Below are 24,432 nucleotides of genomic sequence, written 5' to 3' on the forward strand. Positions count from 1 at the left end.
AGTCTAAACTCCATTGTTTTAGCTTTGTGACCCAAGGAAAACCATCTGTTCCTAACTATTAGAAACCAGTAAGACCAGTATGAACTCACCATAGCATCTGTTTGACACTCCTCCACAAAAATGTTCTATTTTCAATCAGTCTTTAGACCTTAAAATTTTGCCAGGTCTGTGTTGTTCTTTACAGCATGGATGGAGGAGGTCTAAGGCAGAGACTGAGTATCAACAGCGGCTGTGTCTCATCCTCCAATAGATTTGACTGTATTTTGGTTTACGTGTATTTTCTGTAATATTTACAATATTTCAGTGTTCTGCCACAGTTTGAAAAATGAATGTCATGGCTTCAATAAATCAAAGCATTTCTTCATCTGGATCCATTTCTTTGCATAAAAGGTAATTTTGACATAAACTACAAAGCCAACAAAGAGCAAAAGGCTCCAATGACAATCAATGAAGCACTGATTCACACTGAGATCAGTGGTTTGTATTTTGCTGACTGACTGATGACTGATTGGACATGTTCATATACTTGGTTGCAACTTGCATTGTTTGACGGAAAAATATGTTTTTGGTGTATATTTCCAGTGTTTTGATATAGTTAGAACCTTTTGCAAACAAAGTGTGTGATTATGAAATTGGAGCTGCTGTTTAGACCTGTGTGTGAACTGTTAAGAGAATGTGTTGTTTGACCGGACGGCTGCGTCAAAGCCACTGATCACGCGACTGTATCGATATTAAGCTTTACACAATCTGATATTAAGTTTGAGTTAACAACCAACATCACAACTTTTTCCATATAGTGAAAAAGCTGAAAATCAACTGTGCATGAATGCAGCCCAGAGTCAGAGAATCTAACCAAAATGAGTGGTATTTTGCGTAACAGGGGCCCTTTTACTGTCAAATAACCATGCACCATTATGAAAGCAGACATGCTGAATCTGGGCCAAATAACTTGTGAATAAAACATGAACATGAGCTTTTGAAATCATCAGAATCTGGTTACAGTGAAGCACAAGACACTTGCTAAGTTTACACAAACTAAGATTCACAAAATGACAATGGTTACTTTAGTAATTTACTTTAATCCTGGTGTTGTGTTGGGTGAGCGCTGTTCGTTTTATTGCAAAATTGATTTGGAAAACAATATTATTTCACTATTTCTCTGCTCCGCTTTGGAGTTTATTTTCTAATCGGGGTAATAAAGTAGAACAACTGGTGTTGCTGATTGATTCACTGACGCCAGTGGGCTTTACATTGAAAGTGACAAAATTTACTACACATCCACTTCTTCCTAGCTGTTCCTTTCACGTGATTTATTATTTTCCCAGCTAGATAATTATTGCCCAGAAGACGTAGAGAAACACAAGCACTGATCATGTCTTTATGTGGTGCCTGGAGGACTTTATCGTGATGTACTTTGGCAAATAAGGTGTCGTGGCGGGTTTCGTCCTAGCGATCTGAACGTGTTGTATCTCCCTCTGAGTGATAATGTTTCATTTATGAAGTCTGGGTGAAAATCAGTTCACAACCAGACAGCCACTACTACTGTACTGTATGTAAGACTTGTTTTATCTACTCAGTTCTCAAATTCTAGCTGTCAAGAATATTTGAGGCCTTCTTCAGTCGTGCTTGGCAGCTGGAATTATGTCTGATGTCTCTGTCTGCGTCTTCACCATTACTGGTTCACCCAGCAGCTACTACAGCTACACACTAAAAGTTATATGAGGACACGGGACACATTACTGTACAAAAACTGGATTGGACATTCCGACAGCAGACCCTTACACACACACACACACACACACACACACACACACACACACACACACACACACACACACACACACACACACACACACACACACACACACACACACACACACACACCTCAAGATGTAGACAGGCAGCAGGAAAGACTCTGTTGTATTTGGAGTGGAGACGGTGGGTTTTAATGACATAGTGTCTTTCAGAAAGCCATTCCCATAATTATCCTCCGTCTGACGTGGATCTGTCATTGGCTTCGATTGTTTGTCCTGATGCCCACCTCCCCGGGGACACGAGTGTGTGAGGCTAGAGGGAGCGGGTGAATGTTTGGACTCCCTGGAGCTGGACAGGTTGTATTCTAGAGGCCATGGGAGGCCCAAACTGGAGCCATTGGCGAGATTGGTATCGTGTTAATGGCTCCACAGGCTCCGAGACACATAGCAGCAAAACCATAAGAGGCATTGGAATGCGGAGCTCCCTCGAATCATTGTCATAATTAGGGACAATTGCTCATGCAGACTCGAGACTCATTGTGCTCATTTGGAACCTGTCTCGTCTGACTTTGCTCATGGCTCACTGCACCGCTTGTGTCTGTACGTGTTCACGTGTTAAACGACTATTTTGACATTTAAAAGAATGTTTAGTTTGTGGGTGTCCAACAGTGGGATGAGGACGCTAATACCGGTCTCATCATAGCTGTGGCAATAATTAGACGCCGCTGGGAGGCGCTTAGGGCGTTTAAGCCGCAGATACATGCGTGTAGACATCGCCGGCGTTGGTGCGAAACCAAACATCATTATGTCTGAGCAAGAAGAACGTCTCTGGGTTCGACTGAAGAACATAAAAAAGCGAAACCACAGCTCAGTTCACCTTATGCAATAGCAACACAGAGCTGCTTGTGGACGACATGTCAGACATGAATATGACATGTGCCTCTCAGTAGGACAGAAGATTAGACCTTTAATTCCACTATTTACTCTCAGAATGGAAAATATCCTCTGTTTTCAAGCCCACAGATCCGCCAGTCGGGTCACGGCTTGGCAGCTCCCGTCTCTGGGTGTGGTACAGCAAGTCTGAGGTAGATGCGGTGAGGCTGAGGGACCCCAGGGCAAAGAAGCAGCCACTTCATAATTGGAGTCCCACTAATGCTTGAAAATTGTTCCGTGAATTAAAAGGACAATATTTCAATATTTTGAATCTCTCTCATTGTATTTGTTCATAAGCCCCTCTCTCCAACTCTGACCACACCCTGTCACCACCTCCAGCTTCGGAGGCATTTCTGCCGTTGCAGCCTTCATCGGGAGCCTCCTCTTCCTCCTCCGTGGGACCAGCCCTCGTCACTCTGCAGGCAGGCAGAGCCCGTGTGGTTTTTCATTACTCACATGAATCCTGTCAAACGCTTGTGTATATCCCAGTGGAGACTGAGTCAAGGCTCAGAAATGCCCAGGCTTCTGCCATCCATTTGATCATGTGTGATCTCATATATCACACTTGTCACTCCTGGGCAGCTATAATCTCTCAGAAGCTTTTAGTAGAATTCCTGCTGACAGTGTATTTTGAAATGTCCTGTGATTTCTTTCGTTTTGCATATCTACAAAAAAACAATGGCAAAAGCTAAAATAACTAGAAGGCCATGTTTAGGCAAAGAAGCAGTGGAACACGGCTAACAGTTATGCTCATCAGTTGTGCCTGTAAAGCTGGTGTATTAACAACCTAATACTTTGGGATATTATGAAATTACTTGTGCGATGAGATGTTCAGTGTGAACGCATGAACACAAACACCAGCGTTCTTTCACACAGTCCCAACTGCAAACTATAATCTTAGAAATCCTGAAAATGTATGTTGGATTATTAATGAAACACGCTTACTGTATGTTCCTTTATTCCCTCACTGCTGTGTAGTTGCGCACGCTGATGCATTTCAATGAGGAGGAGCGTCATAGATGTTTTGGCAGACTGATAAAACCGTGCAAAAAGTAATATTTGTAGTTATAATTCTTCTGCCTTGAGACAAGTTTACAGTTTGGATGGATTCCTGAAATAAATTTTCCAGACCCAGGGAGTGAAAACAACTCCCTCGCCTTTGTGAGGGAGAGAAGGCTCGGCCTGATATCCATCAGTGGGGATAACCTCTGACCCCACCATCATATGATGCTGAGTGCTGGAGATCCTGGTGCAGCCAGACAGTCTGCCTGAGACGCCACCTCTCTGTCTTCCCGACCTTTTTGCTCCCTCTTTTCCTCTCTGTCTCCAAGTTTTCCTCTTTCCTCACCTCTGTTCTTATCTTAGGGACTGTGGGAAAATTACTAGAAGAGGAAAGAGACGCAAAGCTTCTGTTTCATTTTGATAGTCTCTTTTACTTTTTAATATTTTTTCCATTTTTATCTATTATGTTTTTCTTTCATGTGCCTATATATTTATTAACTGAAGTTCATTTTTATGTAAAAATGTTGGAGTTGGAGCCACAAAAATAAATAATTAAGATGAAAAGAAAACTTAATATATGAAAAAGTGTTTTACACACTTATGCATGGTGTTATTGTGTTGTTGGTTTTATTTAAACAAAGCAGATGACACACATTTGAACAAAGAATAGATAATGTAACTAATATTTAAAAAGCAAACAAGAACATTCATCTGTAGAGGAGGTGTTGTGTTGATGCAGACCTCCCTCTCATCTAATGACAGAGACGTCTCCACCTCCATTGGTCATCGCTTCATGACCTCCGTCCTAAGGCCTGTACTGTGTGTTTAGCTTGTATCCAAACTTGGACACTTCAGTAACTTCACAGTTCGTGTATTTGCCAGCTTTAGTTGAGTTTTTCTCCTGACTATACTTACTTGACATACTTAAATTTCTGCACAATCAACGGAAATAAGTAGAAATAAGAATTTTTGAAGGAATATCAGAGGGTGTCACTGCTAACAACGGCGCCATCACACCTCCCTCCTCCACGAACTGCTGTTGCCTCCACTCCAAGCTCCTCAGATACCAGCATGCAGACTCTGAACAATTACCATTAGGTGGGCCATGACAGGCCGTTTCCACACCGCGCTACGGAGAGAAACAGCTGCTGACAGGCACATTTCTCCTGCTCCGTGCTTCGGCCTGTTGCGACGCTACTGGATAAGGGATAAGGACACAGTGTTCCTCACGGTGATGGCCTGAGAACTGCGACGCCAAACAGGTTTCCTCCTACGTCTGACGTCATGTTACTCAAATCCAGGAACCTTTACACATTGTTTCCATCGTGCAGCTATGTAATGCAACTAATTGTGGCTGCTTATCAGCGTGATCACAGGTTTTAGGTCTAACCTGATGCAATGGAGGGTTTTATATGCGATGTGCTATAATTACAGAGCAACTCTACATAACTCTTAGGTTAGGATACATTCATACTTTCACTAATCCAGACATGGAGCCACCAAACATATAATTATCTCATAAAAGAAAGATGCTCAGTTTACATGCACTCGGATCATTCAACAAAATGTAAGTGGATGATATGTGCATTTAGTTTGATGAGTGAGTGAATTCAGATCGTCAGTGCTCCAAGCCTATACAATGTGCAGTTATAACAGCTGCACTGTGGTGTCCTCATTCATAGACTATTACCTCATTTTCCTCACTCTGGTGTTTACACTAAATGAAATTATATATGCTTATGATGTATGGTAGCAAAACATGGTGTTGCTGTTTTTATCAAGGGGAGTCTGCAGGTGGGCTGCAACAAGCTGCCCACAATCCTCTTCTTACAGCAAAGCCCCATGCATACATTTCTGCTCGCTCCATAAATTTGGCAACCGCAATGTTTGAGGCATTTCACTCATATGAGTCATGGTAAGAGCGAAGCCTAGTGCCAAAGAGATGTTGGGTTTGAGTGCTGCGGGGTTCAGAGTAAGTCAGAGAGCATGAGGTGACATGTTTTGCTGGTATAGAGGATATGGGAGACTCTCCCGTAATGAGTGCTTTGTGAGATAATGGTATGCACAAGCCCGCCTCTCGCTATGTCTCCTCACTCAGCTCCACAGGCAGAAACGGCAACAAGAACAATGCCGGAACATGTCACGAAGACAAGCTCGAGACCCACACGTATGAAGCGCCCGAGGAGCGGTTGGTGGAGCGTGAAGGCAATATTATTTGATTTCTACAGGGCACACGGTCGAGTAGTTGCGTTGTTTTGACTAAAAGCATGCCCGGCAGCTGTGACAACCTGCTGCACTGCCCTGACATTAGGCCTCCGGGGTTATATTTACACAAGTTTAACTCTTTTTAAACAACACACTTTGTGGGATATTGTCATTGTGAGTGATGAAGTGGTGGTGAAACACGAGTTGCAGTTAACAGTTGTGTAAAAATGAAATCCACAGTAGGTGAAGTTGCTCAAACCAAATATATCTTCAGTTGTATTCACATGTTTTTCTAAAACAAACTAACTGGAACTAACTTTGTTTACCTACAGTATATTGCTTCCATTCACTACGTATATTAACTGCAGTAAGTAACTTTTGAATGACAATTCCAAACGATTTTCAAATGCATCACCTTTGCCTGGGAGGCAGAAAGTCCCGTTTCGATCCCGGCCTCTGGCACAAGGTGTGTCCATGAGCAAGACACTTCACCCATTGCCCACTGCTCTGCAATGGGAAGAGGTCAATACAGAGAATGTGGGTGGTAGCTGACAACGGTAGCAAAACCTGATGGAATTATCTGCAGTGTCTTACGTTGGGTGGGGTTCAGCAGCTTTAGCTAAACATAAGCAGGGTAAAACAATAATGCTCAAGGAGAAACTGTTAATTACCAAATGTCCTTACAGCTCTGCAGGTAATGGGCCTCTGCACTCCTGTTAAATGACCCCTTGACCCATGGTCACTGATAATATAAAATATAATATTACTGTAGGTCAAAACAGTTTCATGTACCTGACTAGATGACAAAACTTGGAAAATATGATTCTATTCTTTACATTACATGACTCAGTAGTGAAGTGATTCTTTGGTCGATCGCCAGCATGTTTTCGTGTAACGTCGTGGGGGGGGGGCAGCGTCCAGACGGAGCGGTGTGGCCAACAGCTGTGTGCTCTTGTGCAGCAACAACTGGCTGTGACGGCATTTCCTTGGATATTCTCTCACATACTGTGTCTTTATTTCCAGTGGTCAAGCTCCCATGCAGCTCCCACCATGGATAAATGCATCTTTGTTGGGAGTTTTTCCATGCGAGCAGCTGTCCACAGTCCTCCAGGCACTCGTCTGCTAAAGCGAGTGTACGTTGGCTGTCGAGGCAAGAAATGAACATTCAAGTTGAGAGGCAGGTTTCATTATAGGGCCTGGCCTACTTTAGATATCATGCTGAAATAATTGTTTTTCATTAAACCCACATTTGCCCCCCCAAAAAAGGAATAGACACACCTGTGAACTGTGTGTACTTGATGTGTGTACATAATGCATACCTCATTGGAATATGGCTTTGCTAAACCTCAAACCATTTCACAATTCCTGGTAGTTACAGTACATGACTCACGGATGCTTCATGGATGATTTGTAGTCACACAAAGCTGTGAGTTTTCCAGGACTGAGTGGCCAGCAACAAAAGAGGAAGGTCAAGTGTAATAGCTACAGAACATAGACAACTGCTCACTTTACTCTTGATTTGAACTAGGCATGTGAAAAAAAATGGAAGAGGCCAAGGTGGGATTAAAAGCTACACCAACAAGGCAAAATACTGCAAACAGGAAGACGTGACTCGTAGTGATTGATTAAACGTATGAGATGCCGCGAAGGAGCCGGGCGGCGCAGGCGTCAGTGGTGAGGCCTTGACTGTTACCTGGGCTGACAGGCAAAGAATGGGAGAAGTGCTGGCTCCATCCTGCTCAGCCAGCCAGAAAGCCCCCAAACACCAGGGCTAACGCAGGTCAAGTGATTTGGCGCCTCGGGTGTATTAAAGCTATTTACAAGGGACTAAAGGATTTATGTTGCGGCACCTATTTAGCCTGAAGTTTTATGCAGCCTGGCACCAGGCTGCTGCGTTTCTCAATGAACGCGGGTAATAAAGAACGCCGCCTTTACGGGCGTTTGACTTTTTGTTTAGCTGCAGAGGAAGGAGGTTTTTTATGGGTGGCTCCTGACGCCCGGTGTGAAGGCAAACAAACGAGATTATATGAGACCCTCTGCATGAGCACGCACACACTCACAAGCTGCAGAGAAGCAGGGCTACAGAGCTCTTCAAACTGGCTGCAAGTCTGGACTGTGGAGAATACCACCACGTACCTCCAGTTAAACCCAGGTCGTTCCTACTGTGACGTGACGCCTCGCAAACTTTATTTACATACTATATTTTTCCATTGAAGCTTCTGCCAACGTCCAAAACGGGTGATAGTGCAGGAATACACAGGATTCTTCTTTCATAAAACAAATTCATTGGATTTTTCATTTTTGGGAGTAAAATGATTAAGTCCAAGTATTAGCCTTCAGTCATTGCACTAAAGTTCTGACTGCTGCTCAATGTGTCCCCACAACACACAGACGTTCAGTACGTGTACATATGTTCACCATGTAAGGGAGTAGTCCAGAGATTTATTTAAAATAGAGGTTTGTTCACTGGAATGATAAGATGACTGTGGATTTTGATGAATAAGATCATCAAAAAGGGAGAGATATAATGCTCTGCACACTATCCTTAAAATAAACATAAACGCATCAAACCTTCAAATTAAAGCAATGCACATAAAGAAAAATCATGTGTAACATTGTTACTCATTATTAATGAGGCAAAATCTATCCCTGTATTGACTTAAATGGATGACCTGAGCAGTAGTCGCCACATGAGGAGGTGATTCACACAAAGAAAGATGCTGCCATCTTGTGGATAGCTTCTATAAACAAACTTTCAACAATTTTTAATTCACCAAAGGCAAAGGAAGTTTCTGTCGTTAATATTCTGAAATAGAAGGAATCAATGACACTTTTTCCTCAACAAATATCTAAGCAATGGTTAAAGTCTCCTATTGTGCATCGAACCCAAGCAAAACGTTCCTAAGACTGCCACATGCTGATGGTTAGCAAGGCATAAATGATCACATCACACTGCTCAATGTGCAATTAAGACAATTAGGAATAGATTAAAAATCTACACCATGTGGAAACAGTAAAGCTTATGCTTCCAATCTATTTAGCAAAATAGATAAAAGGGGATTAAAGTGTAATTATTCAGATCAGTAAGAAGCTAGACAATCTCTGAGGCATGAAGACACACACACACACAAACACACACACACACACACACACACACACACACACACACACACACACACACACACACACACACACACACACACACACACACACACACACACACACACACACACTAGTTTACAGTCGATGGCTGGCCACTGCCCTCATCTGTTGGTTCCAGACAGGCAATGTGTTCTAGATTAGATCAAACTCCAGGTTGCCTATTTCGATTCTAAAAGCAGCTGTACGGCACTTTGTTACCATGACAACGTCCACAGTCTGGTCTGCTGTCTACTGGCGTAAAAATAGACGGGGGTCTCGGGTTCAGCTCAGGACTCACCAAAATGATAATGGGCAGGAGGGAATCAAAAAAGAATAATTACGCAACAGTCATTAGAAAACCTTTATCAATACAACATTGTTTCCACGAGTAACAAGAATGACAAAAGTTTCTAAAACAACTCATGTCTCTCCTGATTGATCCTATTGATGATGATGAGTCATGTTGGAGGCATCAGGGCTGGATTACCAGAGGAGGCAGTTAGAGTTGATGATTTCAGGCTGGAGTTGATGGTTCCAGGCTGGTGTTGATGGTTGTAGGCTGAAGATAATGGTCCCAGGCTGGAGTTGATGGTTCTAGGCTGATGTAGATGGTTCCAGGCTGGAGTTGATGTTCCAGGCTGGAGTTGATGGTTGTAGGCTGAAGTTGATGGTCCCAGGCTGGAGTTGATGGTTCTAGGCTGATGTAGATGGTTTCAGGCTGGTGTAGATGGTGAATCTGAAATGAGGTTGGTGTTCATGCAGATTGAAGCACATGCTTCACTTATGCTGTGCTTATGTTTCACCTTTGGACTATTGTACCATTAGGGCAGTTTCCCTGAAGCCAAGGCAGGTATCCAATGGAATTGAGTAATCTACAGCATTAGAAGCCTTTGTTGTGTTCATGCATTGTAGACTATGTTATAATATTCTCTGTTTTTAGCTTTTGTACTGTGTACAGTATATAAACATGAAGTACTCATACTGTATATAGGTGTAAGCATTTAGGACACAGAACAAGATAGAGCTAAAAAGATAAAAATTCTAGGCTTGTGTTTAAAATTTCACTGTAGCAGGAGCAAATGACAGCCTCACATGAACTGTGCATTTAGTTCTGTCCTGTTTTGCTTTAATCCATATTTACACAATCAAAGACACAGGCAGGAGTCAGTGGAGTACATTTTCAGAGGACAGAGAGGGGCAAGAGGCGCAAGGCTCCTCCCCGAGAGAAAACATTCCAGCAAACCGAGAGTGGTCAAAGAATTGGAAACTCTCAGAGTGGCCTCTCTCCAACTCTGCATCCAAGTGTTCATGCTGAAGTTTGTATGCGACTCCGAGGACCGCTCATAATCCGAAACAGTCCTCCAAGAGCTGAACAATGAAACCTGTGTTAGTCCTCCTTGTTTCCACAGCCTGGGCTTTTGCTGAAGCGCAGTACTACTACCAGGGGTTGATGGAATATTTGGAGAATAGAATATTGGCTATTGAGGTAAGAAAAGCAACTTTGAATGCATTAACTGCTCAGTGTATTCTCTGCACACTTATCTGTGAAGTGCCAGTGGGTGCACTTGAATTCCTAGCGCTTCCTACTCATGCTTTTATTCAAATGTAACTGTTTAACTAATACCATCCAATTAACGCAATATCTGCCCAGCTCATCAACTTTGCAAAGGCCACTGGGGAACATCAGGCGATGCATGCAGAGCTGTTCTTTTCATACAGCAGGCAGCGTTTGTCCGACAACATCACGCTTTCTCCAGCCTTTGGCACAATGACACAACAGTAATGAGTACAAGCTCAACCTTTGCTGCTTTGGTCTAAGACGTCCCAGCAGCCAAATACAAAGATGTGTTGTGGAATGGTGCAGTCGACTAAGGCCGAATTACAATAAAGTGGCTCAGGGAAGGAGGAGGAAGGCTGTAATGCAGCACTTGTGTCATCAAAGTAAGTAAGAAAAATGTGTGTAAAGTTGCTGGCTTAGGGTGAGCTAGAAATGAAAAATGCGTCTGGTTTCTTTGGACAGGAATTAGATCGAGCCAATAATTCTTTTCAAGTGACTGTATTAGACTCATTTTATTAGAAATACTGTAGGACTTGGGGTCTCATCAATCTGTTTGAACGTGTTCCATATGAAATCTCAGTCAGGTGAGCCTCATGAACCCAGATCTCCCACGGCTAAGACATTTTTCCCTCTGGTGTCAATAGAGGGCGCGTCAGACGAAGAACGGCATCCATGTTCCATAATCAGACTCAGGTTCCAGAGCGATGCCCGCACTTTGCATCGCAGTGAGGCAGCCCTTCGTACCAAAGAGCCCTTGAAAAGTTCAGCCCTAAACCTGAGGAAAATCCAGCCCTTAACAAGTCTTATTTTCAACATATTGGTGACATTATGTCCACAAACATGCAGATTTTGAGGAAGACTTTCTATTGGAACTTAAGAACAGACTTAGGGTTTGTGCACTGTGAACACTGCTGGTTCTATTCTTAGTTGGTTTAGTTATATGTGATAGACATAATGTTTTAGTAGCTTAGGTGCGTTTGGAGGTTTGATTGACACTTGCTAGACCTTGTACATCATGTGTTTCTCTGCTTTAAGGCTGGTTCTCATAAAACTGGAGCATTATATCGACTGAATGCATGTCTATGTGCATGTGTATGTACAGTATTTATACCCCATAGCCATAGACAGTAACAGTACTATAGCCCATACAGTAACTTCAGTTTTGCACAATATGGTTCTTAATTGTATGAGTGGACTCAACTTTTTTTTATCAGCTGTGGAGCCGCAATGTAAAACAACCGGCTTAAATCCGTCATCCGCATGAAACGCTCTTTCTATTTACAGCCAGATCCCGCTCATTTTGCCCCCTGCGGCCGCCCCCCAAGTCTCAATTCCAATAAGCGGGCTCTACCTCTGCATTGATATAAACAGGGCAATTCATCTCCGCGTCGTCACAGAGCTTTCATTTCCATTCGACCACAGGCCCACAGCAAGCAAAGAGAGAAAATGAAACGGAGAAACGGAGACAGCGGCAGAGCCGTCCGTTATTACACCTCACGCTGATGAATTCACCCGTCACCGTGTCACTCACCGCGCAGAAAACACAGTGTGGCACATACGGATGCAGACTCACACACGTATATAAGTATATATATAGAGAGAGTTTTCAGTACATACAGTGAAGTAATGTGACTATTCTATTTTTTATGTTTTGTGTGTGTGTGTGTGTGTGTGTGTGTGTGCGTGCGTGTGTTGAAAAAAGGACCGCATGCACCTTTGGCATGAGGAAACGCACCGCTCCCTCACCGAGCTGCAGGATTTGAAGAAGCAAACATCTGAAACCGTAGACGCGCTGAGCCGAGAGCACAGCGCGCTGCTCAAAGGCCTGGAAGAAGCCAGGGTCCGAGTGGACAGGGTGGAGGGGGAGATGGACCGCGTGGAGGCCCGGACTCAGCCTCGGGCGTGCGCGAGGAAGGCGGATAAAGTGGTGGAGCAGGGGTCCTGGGAGCTGGAGCAGAGCAGAGGGATGGAGGATGAGAAGGGAGACTGGGAGGAGCTGCACTCCAGGGTCTCGGGTGAGCGGCGCTGGAAGCCGGACCTTCTCAGCGGGAGGGTTCACGTTCCGCTTTCATTCACGACATCGCCCTCCAACACACGCAATATATATTCTATACGGTAGTTACTTTTTGCATGACGTGTCCCATCACGCATCCTGAGTCGCTGTCTTGGAAAAATCAAGCCACTGGAAAATGGGAAACAAGTGCGGTGCTGTTACAAGTCATTTAACAAAGTGCTTTGAGTCAGTGGGTAGTCATGTTTTCCAGGAGAAATGTGGCTCGATGCAACTCATTTATTTCAGCAGGAGCGCTCCCCCGTGTGCTGAGGCTGCTTGAGCACAGCATTTGTCTTTCGGGCCCTCAAACCCCGAAAGGTGTGCGTTTACATGCAACGCTGGAACACAGTACAGGGAGTCGTGACCTGTTGAGATGGAACGACGAGGAAAAAAAGTCCAAAATCTAGATTCTTTTAATAATCAACAACATACGAACTGAGAAGCCTCTAAAAAGAGAGCATGATGCTGCAGGGCTCGTGAAGGCATAATAAAGGTTTCTTCTAGTTTGTGTGTGTGAGAGCTCTCCTGCGGTCCGGAGCCATGAGTCCACGGAGAGGAGGGACAGGAAAGTGCCCCGAGGTGGCACCACTCACTAGAATGAGCCGCACACACACACACACACACACACACACACACACACACACACACACACACACACACACACACACACACACACACACACACACTGATCCACTGTGAATGTCTGTGAAGTGACCCAACACAAACCGCCCTGCGTTGTACGGACCCACTTCAGATTTTTAAGCATAATGTTAGCGCTGCTTCGGGACGCATCAAGCCCAGGCCTGTTGTTCCTGTGTTTTACAGAGAGTGTGTGTGTTAGTTCTCTGTTATACGTCCTGTCATTATGGTGGCGTGTGTCCAATTTCCCCCCGACTGCTTTGAATTGGCCTTCGTTCGCGGAGCCAGAAGTCGACTGCAGCGAGCGGCCTGTTGTTTTCTAAATGTTGGCTTATAAACACAGCACGCACACACACACACACACACACACACACACACACACACACACACACACACACACACACACACACACACACACACACACACACACACACATATGCATCTAAACTCAATAACTGCGATTGCATTAATGTCACACTTACTGAATGGAGCCGAGTGAAGAATTCACTTGTTTGTACAAGTGTTTTATGTACTTTCGCATAAAATAACCTTATTAAAAGGGGAAATAGATTGTAGTGAAGGATTTATGTTTTATGCAGGAACTCATTGGCTCTCTCTCTCTGTAGACTGTGTGGAAATCATCTCTGGCATACGATCAGTGAAGATCCTGAAGAGGCTGGGCGGTGCCAAGGGCATGTGGACCAGGGACCCAAGGTCGTCCAAGGTCTTTGTCTTCAACGGGACAACGGGGGACAGCGTCTTCCAGTTCAAGTCCGTGCACGACCTCTCCCGCTCTGACGGCGTCTCCAGCGGCAGACGGGTCCGGCTGCCGTCCGACTGGACGGGTCCGGGCGGCGCCGTCTATAACGGCTCCCTGTATTACATAAAGCAGGAGGCCTCCGGCGCGGTGGAGGTGGTCCGGTACCCCCTGTCGGGCGGCTCGCTCACGGACACGGCCATCGTCCCCGTGGACGGCCGCGCCGCCGTCTACGGCCTCAACCCGGAGACGCCGGCGGACCTGGCGGCGGACGACGAGGGCCTGTGGCTCCTCTACGCCGGCGGCGGCGCCGAGCCCAACATCAACCTGGCCAAGATGGACCCCGGCACTCTGGATATAGAGCAAATGTGGGACACGCGGTGCCCGAGGGAGAACGCGGAGGCGGCCTTCGTGGTCTGCGGGACGGTCTACGTGGTCTACAACACGCGCGCGGCCAGCCGCTCGCGGGTGCAGTGCGTGTTCGACGTCAACGACGTGGTGGTCGCGGAGGAGGCGCCTCTGCTCTACTTCCCCAGGAGGTACGGGGCGCACGCCAGTCTGAAGTACAACCCAGAGGAGAGGCAGCTCTACGGCTGGGATGACGGCTATCAGATTATGTACAGACTGAGCATGAAAAGGAAGCTCCTGGCGTGACAGCGGGGACAGGATTTTATAAAAAGCAAGCAAAAAAATGTCCATGTTACGACTTTTTAAAATTTTTTTATTATATAATATTTTAATAAATATTTTGATTTAAGGTGCTGGAGTGGGTGAGCTTCACATTCCCAGGTTAGCTGGCAGCGAAGAAAGGTTTTATTGATAGATGTGCTTTGGTTTTTAAAATGAACAATGTTCTGTTTACCCTTCTGCAATAAAACATATACAGAATATATGTATATATACTGTCAACTACTTACTGATGGCGGCAACAGCTTTGATAAAGCAATTTTGTATTATGGTCTGTTGTATTATGGAACCATCTTTACAGGTCTGCAGGAAATACATTAATAGAATAACTATATATTATGTTGTCAGGCTGGGATTTATTGCAAATAACATGAGGCCATGTTTATCTAAGTTCTTCATGATGAGGAATTGTTCCTGGACACTCTGAAAAAGTGCCTATTTAATATAAATCTTCAAAACCAGTGTTTAGACTTGACTACTGTGACCGGCTGCTCTTTTGATTCATTCCTTGTTACTGGGTGATGAACCATGAAGCTGAGCGGAACCCGTTCCAAAGTGACACATTGCATTTTTACAAGCGATTGTCAGACTTAGGCTTTGTAGAACACAGAGGGGCACATGAAGGTACCGTTACTTGTTATTATACTTGATATATTGAGTTATACGTCAACCCAAACCCTGCATGATAATGACGATAAAAATGATTCTTCTATAAAACAAAGTTATCAGCAAATCTGTCCAGAGAGGACGAGGACACAGGTCTGTTTGTGTCCACTCATCATTTCATTTAGTCAAAACCTCATTTCCCTTGTGCCCATTTCATCCAATCAAGGCACTAAATGACATCAGATGCTGTTTGTTGTGGCACAGAGAAAAACAGAGAAGGAGTCTATTTTGCATCTCTTTTAATAGAAAATAAATAAACAAATAAATAAATCACGAACCAACAACACGTCACACACCGTGGAAGAAAAACAGCAAAGCGTCTTCTGCTGTTAATTTTCAGTCTCACTGAAACAAAACCATGACAGTTTGTGTTGGAAATATTGTGTTGTCCCTATTTCTATTATACACATTGGGTCACTTGTGTTGTGAGTCCAGATAATGATCGACAATGTAAAACAAACCCATAAAAGACTTTTACAACCATTGATATCAATTACCAGGACACTCAAATATTTCCATTATTACAAATACAAAATCTTTTATAAAATTGGAAAGTCAGTGCTGCGCTAACAGTTGGAAGGGAAACAAGTTCATCTCAAGAAACATTACAATATTAGGCAAAGCTACGAGGTTTTGAAACAGTCCTTGAAACAGGCAATGGATAGAAGAGGTTTTATCCACTTTGAAACACCACAATGATATGAGCATCATAAAGCACAATAAAAAAGGAAGCATAGAAACGATGTCATGATTTGAACTTATTGGAGCTTTTACACGTTGGTGACAATAATTCTGAATAAGTGACCAGAGCCTGGAGGAAGTTCGCCTTTCAAACAAGTGTGTGAATGAAAGCAAATGTCAAACTGTCACATCTGTTTGCGGATCCTACAATGAATCACGTCAAGCATGAACAATGATGCACTGACTCATTCTCACTACAACGCGTGCCAATTAGAGAAATACCACTGCTCTGCGGACGCCGACCTGTCCTCCCGTCAGGTGCCTCCACTCTCAAGTCCCAGCACAAACACACACATCGCTGTGGGTGAACCCACTCACAAGGAAATGACCTAAACAGACCGGGTGTGCGTCTGCTCAACGCATCTGCTCACCAATTCACATCTGGGCCCCATTTTTCAGTGACATCTCCCAGAGTTTTGTGTTCTCCTGCAGTCTAGACGAGTGAGGCTGCCAGCGGCTGCTGCTGAGATCATACAAAACCCAATGCTTTTTCAATAAATCTGTACAACCTGTACTAAATACAGTGAGTGACTGCTTCCTGTCTGATATCTCGATGACTCACTGACTCTCTAGCTTTTTTTACTAAGTGAAATGAGCTGACTGTTTAAACCTGAAACTGGAAGAAAAATATTGTTAACAGAACCTGAAAAATGCAAATTTATTATGTTCCATCTCACAAAGTTACTTGGAACCTTGATTACAGTATAGAGGGGTTCCAAAACATTAGGAATGCATAGACAGCCGGGGGAGGAGAACCTATTGTCACACTAAACCTAAAAAATATATATTAAAAGTGTATATAGAATGTATGACCAACTTCAACTTTGGCTTTCGCCCTGACCCTCTTTCATTAATAGTAACTCAATGCACCCTTTTCTACCCAAGTTGTATAATGGCGGCCACCTGCAAAAATGCACAAGCCCTCTGTCAGGGCAAAGTTCAGGATGATGGACAAGTCAAAACACAGAAATCACATTATCTTAAACCTGTTTGAGAAATATGACATATCTGCAACTTTCTACATAAGGTATTGTCAACATACTCACACATTGTTAATAAATTATATGTATTGCGTGGAAATAAAAGTACGTTTTCCCCGTTAACCCAAGATTTGTACAGTTTAGAAGAAAAACAGATCAATACTAGTAGAGACATTTTAAACCCACACTTAACATGGGTTTTTACCTTCGTGGGCCTCACTTATATAGAAATCCATTTTTTACAGCAAAGTTACTGCTAGTAGGTTAGACTGGGAATCAGGTAGAGAGAAACCAAATCATTGTTTCACAAACAATATAACGTGTATCGACCCTTGAATATAGAATGTTTTAAATAGAACACATTAAAATTCATTCACATGAATTTAGGTGGCGTTGGACACAATTAATTAATAAAAAGAGGGACCTGTTGAATGAATACGACTTAATATCAGTAGACAGAGGCTTCTCGATCGCGTTTATAGAAATGAGAATGATCCATTTACCGCACGTTGCAGATCAAGCACGTTCCTGACAAAATGAAACACGCTGTAGGCCTTTTACAGTACGACAGCGCACAATGGACACACGTCAAGAAAATTGCTTAATAATAAATAAGGAAGTTCTTTTCATAGCTTTTCTCAGACCTGGCCACCAACAAGGCTACATATATATAACATCAGGATTTTTTCAATATATACCTACTGTATGGTTTTCTGCTTGGAAAAACACACACGTACGCACACACACACACACACATACACACACATACGCACAGCTGTACATGAAACTATACAAGTCTATTAAAAGGTGAAACCAACATGTGCTTTTGAGCAGTTTGTCTGAAGGAACACATGAGTGTTAGTTGGCATTTGGAAGAAAAGTGAGACTGACTCAAAAGCAACCATCGAACAGAGTAGGAGGTAAGGGTGTGTAGAGTAAAGTGCGCCCGCAGAAACCTTCAGAGGCCCATAAACAAGAAGCGTTTCCTCAGTTGCCTCTTTTTCACTTATAGTCTCGGCTATTTGTGCCTGTGTCGGATCGCGTAACCTTCTAAAGCGTGTTCGTAAACTGCCTCCACATTCTGCAGATTCTCCCCCCGTGAGAACCACCGATGCTGCTCCTCTCGGTTACAGAACGATGGTTGCCATGGCGGCGTGTGAAAACACACTGATGCTGCGCAACAAGTCACTGTGCTCCAGCCCTTATCCAATAATCAGACAGCTGCTTACGTTTATGAAAGTGCCAGTACGTCAACTCAGCTGGAACTTTAGAAATGCATTTTACTTCTGTTAAAGTACGGTCACACAGAAGTTGGAGTGCTTTTACTCAGTGCTGTGATGCTTTACACTAACACAGCACTGTAAAATTACAACATATGAGAACTGCAGAGATATAAAACAGCTTCTGAGTCTGTTTTGAGGCCGTGTCCTTTTCAACCCCCATTACCACGTCCCCGCTCTCCTCTCTGAAACCTGCTGCTTTCTGGGAGTGAACATGTTTTTCCATCAGAGAGAGTCCCTGCAGTGCTGAGCTGAATCTTTAGTGTCTGAAAAGTCTCTGCGGCCTGTTGGCCCTCAGCTTGGGCAGCTCCGTATTAATTGCCTGCAGACCGAATGTCCAGCTAATCTACTCTGAGGACAGCCCGCATTTTAGATTAGCGGTTCCTAAAACTTCAGCCTGAAAAAACCTGCACGCTCCACACAACTAGGGCAACTGACCGACGGGCGTCTCAGGTCAGTCGTTGGGACGGGACGCGAGGGAGGCAGGGAGACAGAGAGAGACAGAGACAGGGCGATCGAGGTGGTGGGGGGGGTTCGTGTTTCTCCTTAATCGGACGGACAGGAAGCGGATGAGGGAGGGAGGCCGTCTTGTGAGCCGCTGGGTCACAGGTGGCTCTGCTCAGGGACTAGCAGGAGGCCTGGGTGAGGGACATGAGCCTTGGCTGTCGAAGCTGGCCGTCCTTGCCTTCCACTGCAGGACACACAGACACAAGCAATGAGTCATATGGTGCATGTTCCCAACAGCTTGCTCGGAAGCATTCCCCGATCCTCCAAGATGCAAAACAGGGCCAATTAGGTTAACGTGTTGTTTTAGCATCATATTTGCTGATTAGGTGTTTTTTTTAAGCATGTACATGTAGAAAACAATCACTGGAGTATTTTATTAGCATATTCATATTGAATATTTCAGATAAACAAGTGTTAGACAGAGTTGGAACTTCATAAGAACGTGTGAAGAGTGGCTCCGATTCGACTGACGCGCCTCCAGCCACTGACAGCACACTTCACTATAACCTCCAGTTACTGTAATATCTTAACAGAGGCAGGCACCTGTCACTTTAACCTCAAGCAGCACTTTCGCTCCAGCACCTCGTGCCCCCCACCCCCCCTCTCCCCTGCAACTCTTCTTCTTACACTTTAGAACCTCTGCCCCGGGGCGATATTCGCTACGCGCACTGAGAATTACCGGCTAAGCCCCATGACTGCTCATCCTCAAAGATGTGCACAATAATCCTGGGAAATGACTCCAGCCGCAGAACCCACCTCCTTTTCGGATTTCTTGGACTCGAGCAGGGGGTGCCAGTGCGCGATGGGCTTGCGTGGATAAGCCAGCATCTCGTTCCAGTGGTCCCTGCCAAGTCCCTCGGCGTGGCATCCAACCCGCATCACGCCAATGATCTCATTGTGACCCACCCTGTTGAGGCGCACATGAAGTCTGAGCACATCTGACTTAACCTGACAGGATCACTCATACGTCAAATGATTCTCTGTAATTGCACGTAGGACATTTTGTACTCAAAGGCACAATCTGAATCTGGGTGCTGTGAATTGATCTGTGACGATGAATTGAGTCATTTCAAGGAGGTCGACAAAGAAGATTGTTCCTTTGTTAACAATGTGTAAAGAGAAGCATTTAACTGTGCATTGTCTAGATTATTGACTTGTTTAACTTGATTAATGTAAAACTGTAAAGACAAGGGGACAGGTTTGTAATGGTCCCTTCCTGCTAAGAATACACACAGTCTGACCTTTAGTGTGCATGTAGTTCTTCTGTCTTCTCTTATTCCTGTTGTAGCTTCCCTGTCAAACAGTTTTTTGCTGCAGAACGTATGATGCAAAAAAAAAAAAAAATCCTCTACCAAGCTCAGATTTAATGTGAGCATTGAAAAACTGCACTATGCTGTCACAGGACTACACATGACTAATTTTTTCAATATTCAAATAAATTAAAATCCATAAAAGTCCAGGTTGCAACATGTGACATTTAGTTGCCTCTTTGTAAAAAAAAAAAAAAAAAGCTTAAAGGTTTTAATGTTGCAACGGTTTTGCTGTGGCTGCTGGGCTGTGCGTCATGAAAATGTTTGAACTTTATATATATTTGTTTTATTTTTAAAGATAACGATTACCATTGATTATCAGCACATCCAATAATATTCTTAGCTTTACTTGTACGTACAAATCGTAGTCCATGACGGAGATGTGCAGGCTGACGTGGTCCATGCTGTCCGGTGGGATGTCGAAGATGATGGCCTCGTTGTAGGTGGGGTTCAGGGTGTTCTTCTTTATACTCGTCTTCTTCTTTTTCAGACGCCTTCCGTCACATATGAGGGAAACCTTGACATACGGATCTAATCAGTGAGAGGAAAAGACGGAGAATGATGAAGGCTTCGTGCTCAAATACTCTGTTTGGACACTCCTCACGTTATTGTCTGTATTTAGCTGCCATAATAATTCCAGCCTGGTACGAAAGTGGTGGCGGCTCTGGGGCAGAAGCTGCTTGTGACTGTGTTTGTGCGGGTCTTTATTGCTGTGAACCTTCCTCCTGGGGCAGCGGTTCTGTGCTGGGCCCGTCCGCCTCCCCCTGGGTCTAAATCCAATCCAGGGAGCGCCATCACTCAACGCGCTCCCAGGCTCAGTTTGATAGCTGATGGTTTATGATGCACAGATTGAAATAATAGCAGGCGGATACAGTAAATGCCTCAACGCCGGGGGATCGTAATGACTCACTTTAAAACAACAAAACATCACTACACATGGGAGGAATGAAGCCACATTAGGTCCAAATTATACCTGAAATCTGGCATTGATTGCCCAATAAATGACACATTTTACAAGTGATATGAGCGTTTTCAAAAACACAGATAGGAAACGTGGAACGCCAGTCGATTAAAAAAACATGTCACCTGCTGCTATTGCTGACAGTGTCCTAATATTGCAAGTGTTGAATATGAATAACTGCCAGTGGAGAAGGCGCCGCTGTTTGTTCATTGTATCTCACACAAATGGAAATCCAAAGAGGGATTTGTTCACTTTGAGTTATTGCAGTCGTAAGCCAATAATGAAAACACACACACACACACACACACACACACACACACACACACACACACACACACACACACACACACACACACACACACACACACACACACCTGAGTACCCAGTGATGTCCATGGCCTTGAGGTTCCTGCACTTGATGACAGTGAGTGTGAGTCTGCCTGCAGTTGGCAGGTAGCATAGCGAGAACATGATCTCACCGAGGTCGACGCTTTCCTGCAGAAAGATACACACAGACACACACACATAAGCAAAAAAGCCTCTTTCTGTTTTTCTTTTCTTGAGCTGTGCCGAGTCAGCGAGATGTGTAATAAATGTAAATGAAAATGTTTATAGTCTGGTTCAGCACCGAGCCATAAAAAACAGGCACGTAAAAACAAACCTTTGATTTGTAAAAGCTAATATTCTGCCTTAATATTCTCTCTAAAAGAATCAATTCTTAATTGCATTCTGTTCTTCTGTTAGAGCCTATTTCTCTTCTGCAGAATAAAAATATGGAAAATCCGGTCAGATCTTTGCATCCATGGCTTGAAGTCAGTTCTAAAACTAGTTCAGCAGGGATACAAAGACAAGTGTATTCTAGCAGATTATAATTATTATTTCATTAACACATTAATCAGGATTGAAAAAGAAATGGGAAAAACTTATTAATAATTTCTATAACTTACTATTATTTTTATTGTCATTGATAATTGCTTGTCACTGACTGACTCTTAAAGCAGAGGCTCAGGTGGGAAGGGCACTTTACAAAACATTTATTAAAGCTTAATATCAATAATTTGTGTATAAATGGCTTCTGACAAACTCTCTCTTCTCTCACAATCGTCCATCTAATAGTCTCATGTGGTTTGAGAGTCCTCCTGTGTGAGTCCTAGAGCCAGCATTACTGTCACGTGGTCCTCTAATCGCGGTGAAGGAGCTCGGTGAGAGCCCCACGTCTGCACTCTGCAGTCTTAATGTCGCCTCGCTCGCTGTACGGCTGTGGTTTCAGCTTGCTGTGCTGTGAGGAGGAGGAGGAGGAGGAGGGATTTGGTGTGAAGGGTGTGAAGTTTTAGCCATAATGTGAGAGCGCAGCAGGAGTTAAATGCGTTGTAAAAGCACAGAGTGTCTGTTTGCACACAGGCTGTTGGTGGTCTGACAAAAATAAGGCTGTTATTTAATTAAAAAAAAACACAATTCTAATCAATTACAGGCTCCATCATTAATTAATTTATGAATTAGTTAATGATTAATAAAATGATTTATATTTCTCATAAATTTATGGAAGACATTGCGCATTGCATTAGACGCTAAAACCTGTTTGTTGTCTTTTGGAGTTTGTAAAGGAAACAAATGAAACTGCGATTATTAGACTGTTGAACATCAGCGCGTATGTATAACGATGCTAATGTTAGCATTTGTAGACCGGCTGATTGGTTGACGCGTCCATTTACACCACAGATTAGCACAGAAAATGTCCCCAGCACAGTCTGCTTAGATCCCGACATATTGTGAAGTCGATGAGGAAGCTCCTTCTCTCTTTATCTTAGTAAAGCCTGTTGACTATTGATAAGCTTGTCCCCTTGATGTATGAGCTGAGGGAAGCTGCTGCCTCTTTTCTCTCACTCTTCCTCCCTCTTTTCCCCTCATTTCGCCTTTTTGTCTTTACCTCAGCTGAGACTCTATGTAAATCCCACCGTCCGTGCATCCCTAATGTTGCCAATCTTGATTTTAACGTGCTTTTGTCATAAAATCGTTTAGTGGCTCAATGAGGCCTTTGTACCAAGGAGGAAGCAGGGCCGCCTTTGGTTTTCTGCCGTCTAAGCAATAACGCAGAGATTACGGAACAATCCTTGGGTAAGCTCAAATTCAACAACCGGAGGGGGGGGGGGGGGGGGGGGGGGGGGGGGGGGGTGCTGTCAGATATAAGGGCGCCGGGAAGGTGATAAAGTGATGAAGGCTCCAAGGTGTCGACCGGGGCGCCGCAGATGTGGAGCGCTGGGCGTGAAATGGCCCCTGGACATCACGGAGCCGCAGAAACACAAGTCGGCTTCAGCGGGAGACAGGAATAGCGGTTCACACTCAGGGTGTTAACACATTGTGAGTGTGTCTAATCCTACGATTATTACGAGCGTTACATTACAGAGCGTGGTATCTGAATTTTAGTCATGGATTTGCTGCCTGACGTGGTCCTACTGATTTGTTTCGCTTTTCGTTTCCTCACCCTCACAACGAGGCGTCCTATGAATCTTTCTTATTCGGGCTTTCATTATTCAGTCCAGTGGGTGATTTTGTTTTCTGTATCTAAGGGTTCATAATTAATTCATATCAAATTTATATTGTGATTAAGCAGCAATTGAAATACATATTTAAAATGGGAGTGAAGCGCTCTGTATAAAAATCCATTCAGTAGCATTTCAGCTCTAATTGTAACACAGGTCACATTGTTAATGCCGTGGCATTTCTCAAATTGGAGGCTGGAGATTGAATTACAGAAGCTCCTACAGAAAAAAAAGATATGAGGATAACAGGAAGGAGGAGGTTCACCCATTCATTGCCCCCATGTTTAGCTTTTAGTCCTTTACAGTAAAAACATCACATTGTCAAACAGGTGGAGTACACAGTACTCTGGTCACAGGAAGCAAAGGTGGAAGAAACTCTGCTAATATTCCGCCTTTTTAAGCTGAAGAGCCGATTCACTTTACTTCTTACACTGTATGGAATAGAGACACTTTGACACTGAACGATCCCTGGAGTGTTCGGTGAGAGGGTCTGATGTGAGGACAGGCCACTTCAGCTGCACTACACTAGGCTGTTGAGTTCCTGAGTGGCTCCGTGTGGGAGAAACCACGTGTGAACTGCCACAAGGACACAAGCTGTGCAGCAACAAGCACGTCTGTGCGTCTGGTTCCTGCACAGTTTACGCCGAAGGTCTGTTTGATCTTCCAAACAGCAGAGCCTTAATATAGTGTATACAGTAATCATTGCTTGGAAAAGGTT

General features: G+C 44.0%; 2 protein-coding genes across 2 annotated transcripts in view; one reads left to right on the plus strand and one right to left on the minus strand.

The window, feature by feature from the left end:
- Nucleotides 1–10,287: 10,287 nt before the first annotated feature.
- Nucleotides 10,288–15,477, plus strand: olfml3a (olfactomedin-like 3a). The gene is made up of 3 exons (XM_029156533.3): nucleotides 10,288–10,521; nucleotides 12,296–12,608; nucleotides 13,912–15,477. The coding sequence occupies exons 1-3, from the start codon at nucleotides 10,411–10,413 to the stop codon at nucleotides 14,694–14,696; spliced, it is 1,209 nt and encodes a 402-aa protein (XP_029012366.1). The 5' UTR covers nucleotides 10,288–10,410; the 3' UTR covers nucleotides 14,697–15,477.
- A 140-nt stretch (nucleotides 15,478–15,617) lies between these two features.
- syt6a (synaptotagmin VIa) overlaps nucleotides 15,618–24,432 on the minus strand; it is a 38,248-nt gene continuing 29,433 nt past the window's right edge. Inside the window, exons 4-7 of the mRNA XM_029156532.3 lie at nucleotides 21,549–21,669; nucleotides 20,573–20,744; nucleotides 19,660–19,810; nucleotides 15,618–19,087 (exon numbers count right to left, since the gene is read on the minus strand). Coding sequence (XP_029012365.1) covers nucleotides 19,016–19,087; nucleotides 19,660–19,810; nucleotides 20,573–20,744; nucleotides 21,549–21,669 — 516 coding nt within the window. The 3' untranslated portion in view covers nucleotides 15,618–19,015. The remainder of the gene's footprint in view (nucleotides 19,088–19,659; nucleotides 19,811–20,572; nucleotides 20,745–21,548; nucleotides 21,670–24,432) is intronic.

Source organism: Betta splendens, chromosome 7, assembly GCF_900634795.4.
Source record: "Betta splendens chromosome 7, fBetSpl5.4, whole genome shotgun sequence".
Classification (NCBI taxonomy): Eukaryota; Metazoa; Chordata; class Actinopteri; order Anabantiformes; family Osphronemidae; genus Betta; species Betta splendens.

What these genes read in the sequence shown, in the direction of transcription:
- olfml3a (XM_029156533.3), top strand. Translation starts at nt 10,411, where the DNA reads ATGAAACCTGTGTTAGTCCTCCTTGTTTCCACAGCCTGGGCTTTTGCT. An exon ending in ATAGAATATTGGCTATTGAG is followed by an intron (nt 10,522 to 12,295) that starts GTAAGAAAAGCA and finishes TGTTGAAAAAAG; the next exon opens with GACCGCATGCACCTTTGGCA. An exon ending in GCTGCACTCCAGGGTCTCGG is followed by an intron (nt 12,609 to 13,911) that starts GTGAGCGGCGCT and finishes CTCTCTCTGTAG; the next exon opens with ACTGTGTGGAAATCATCTCT.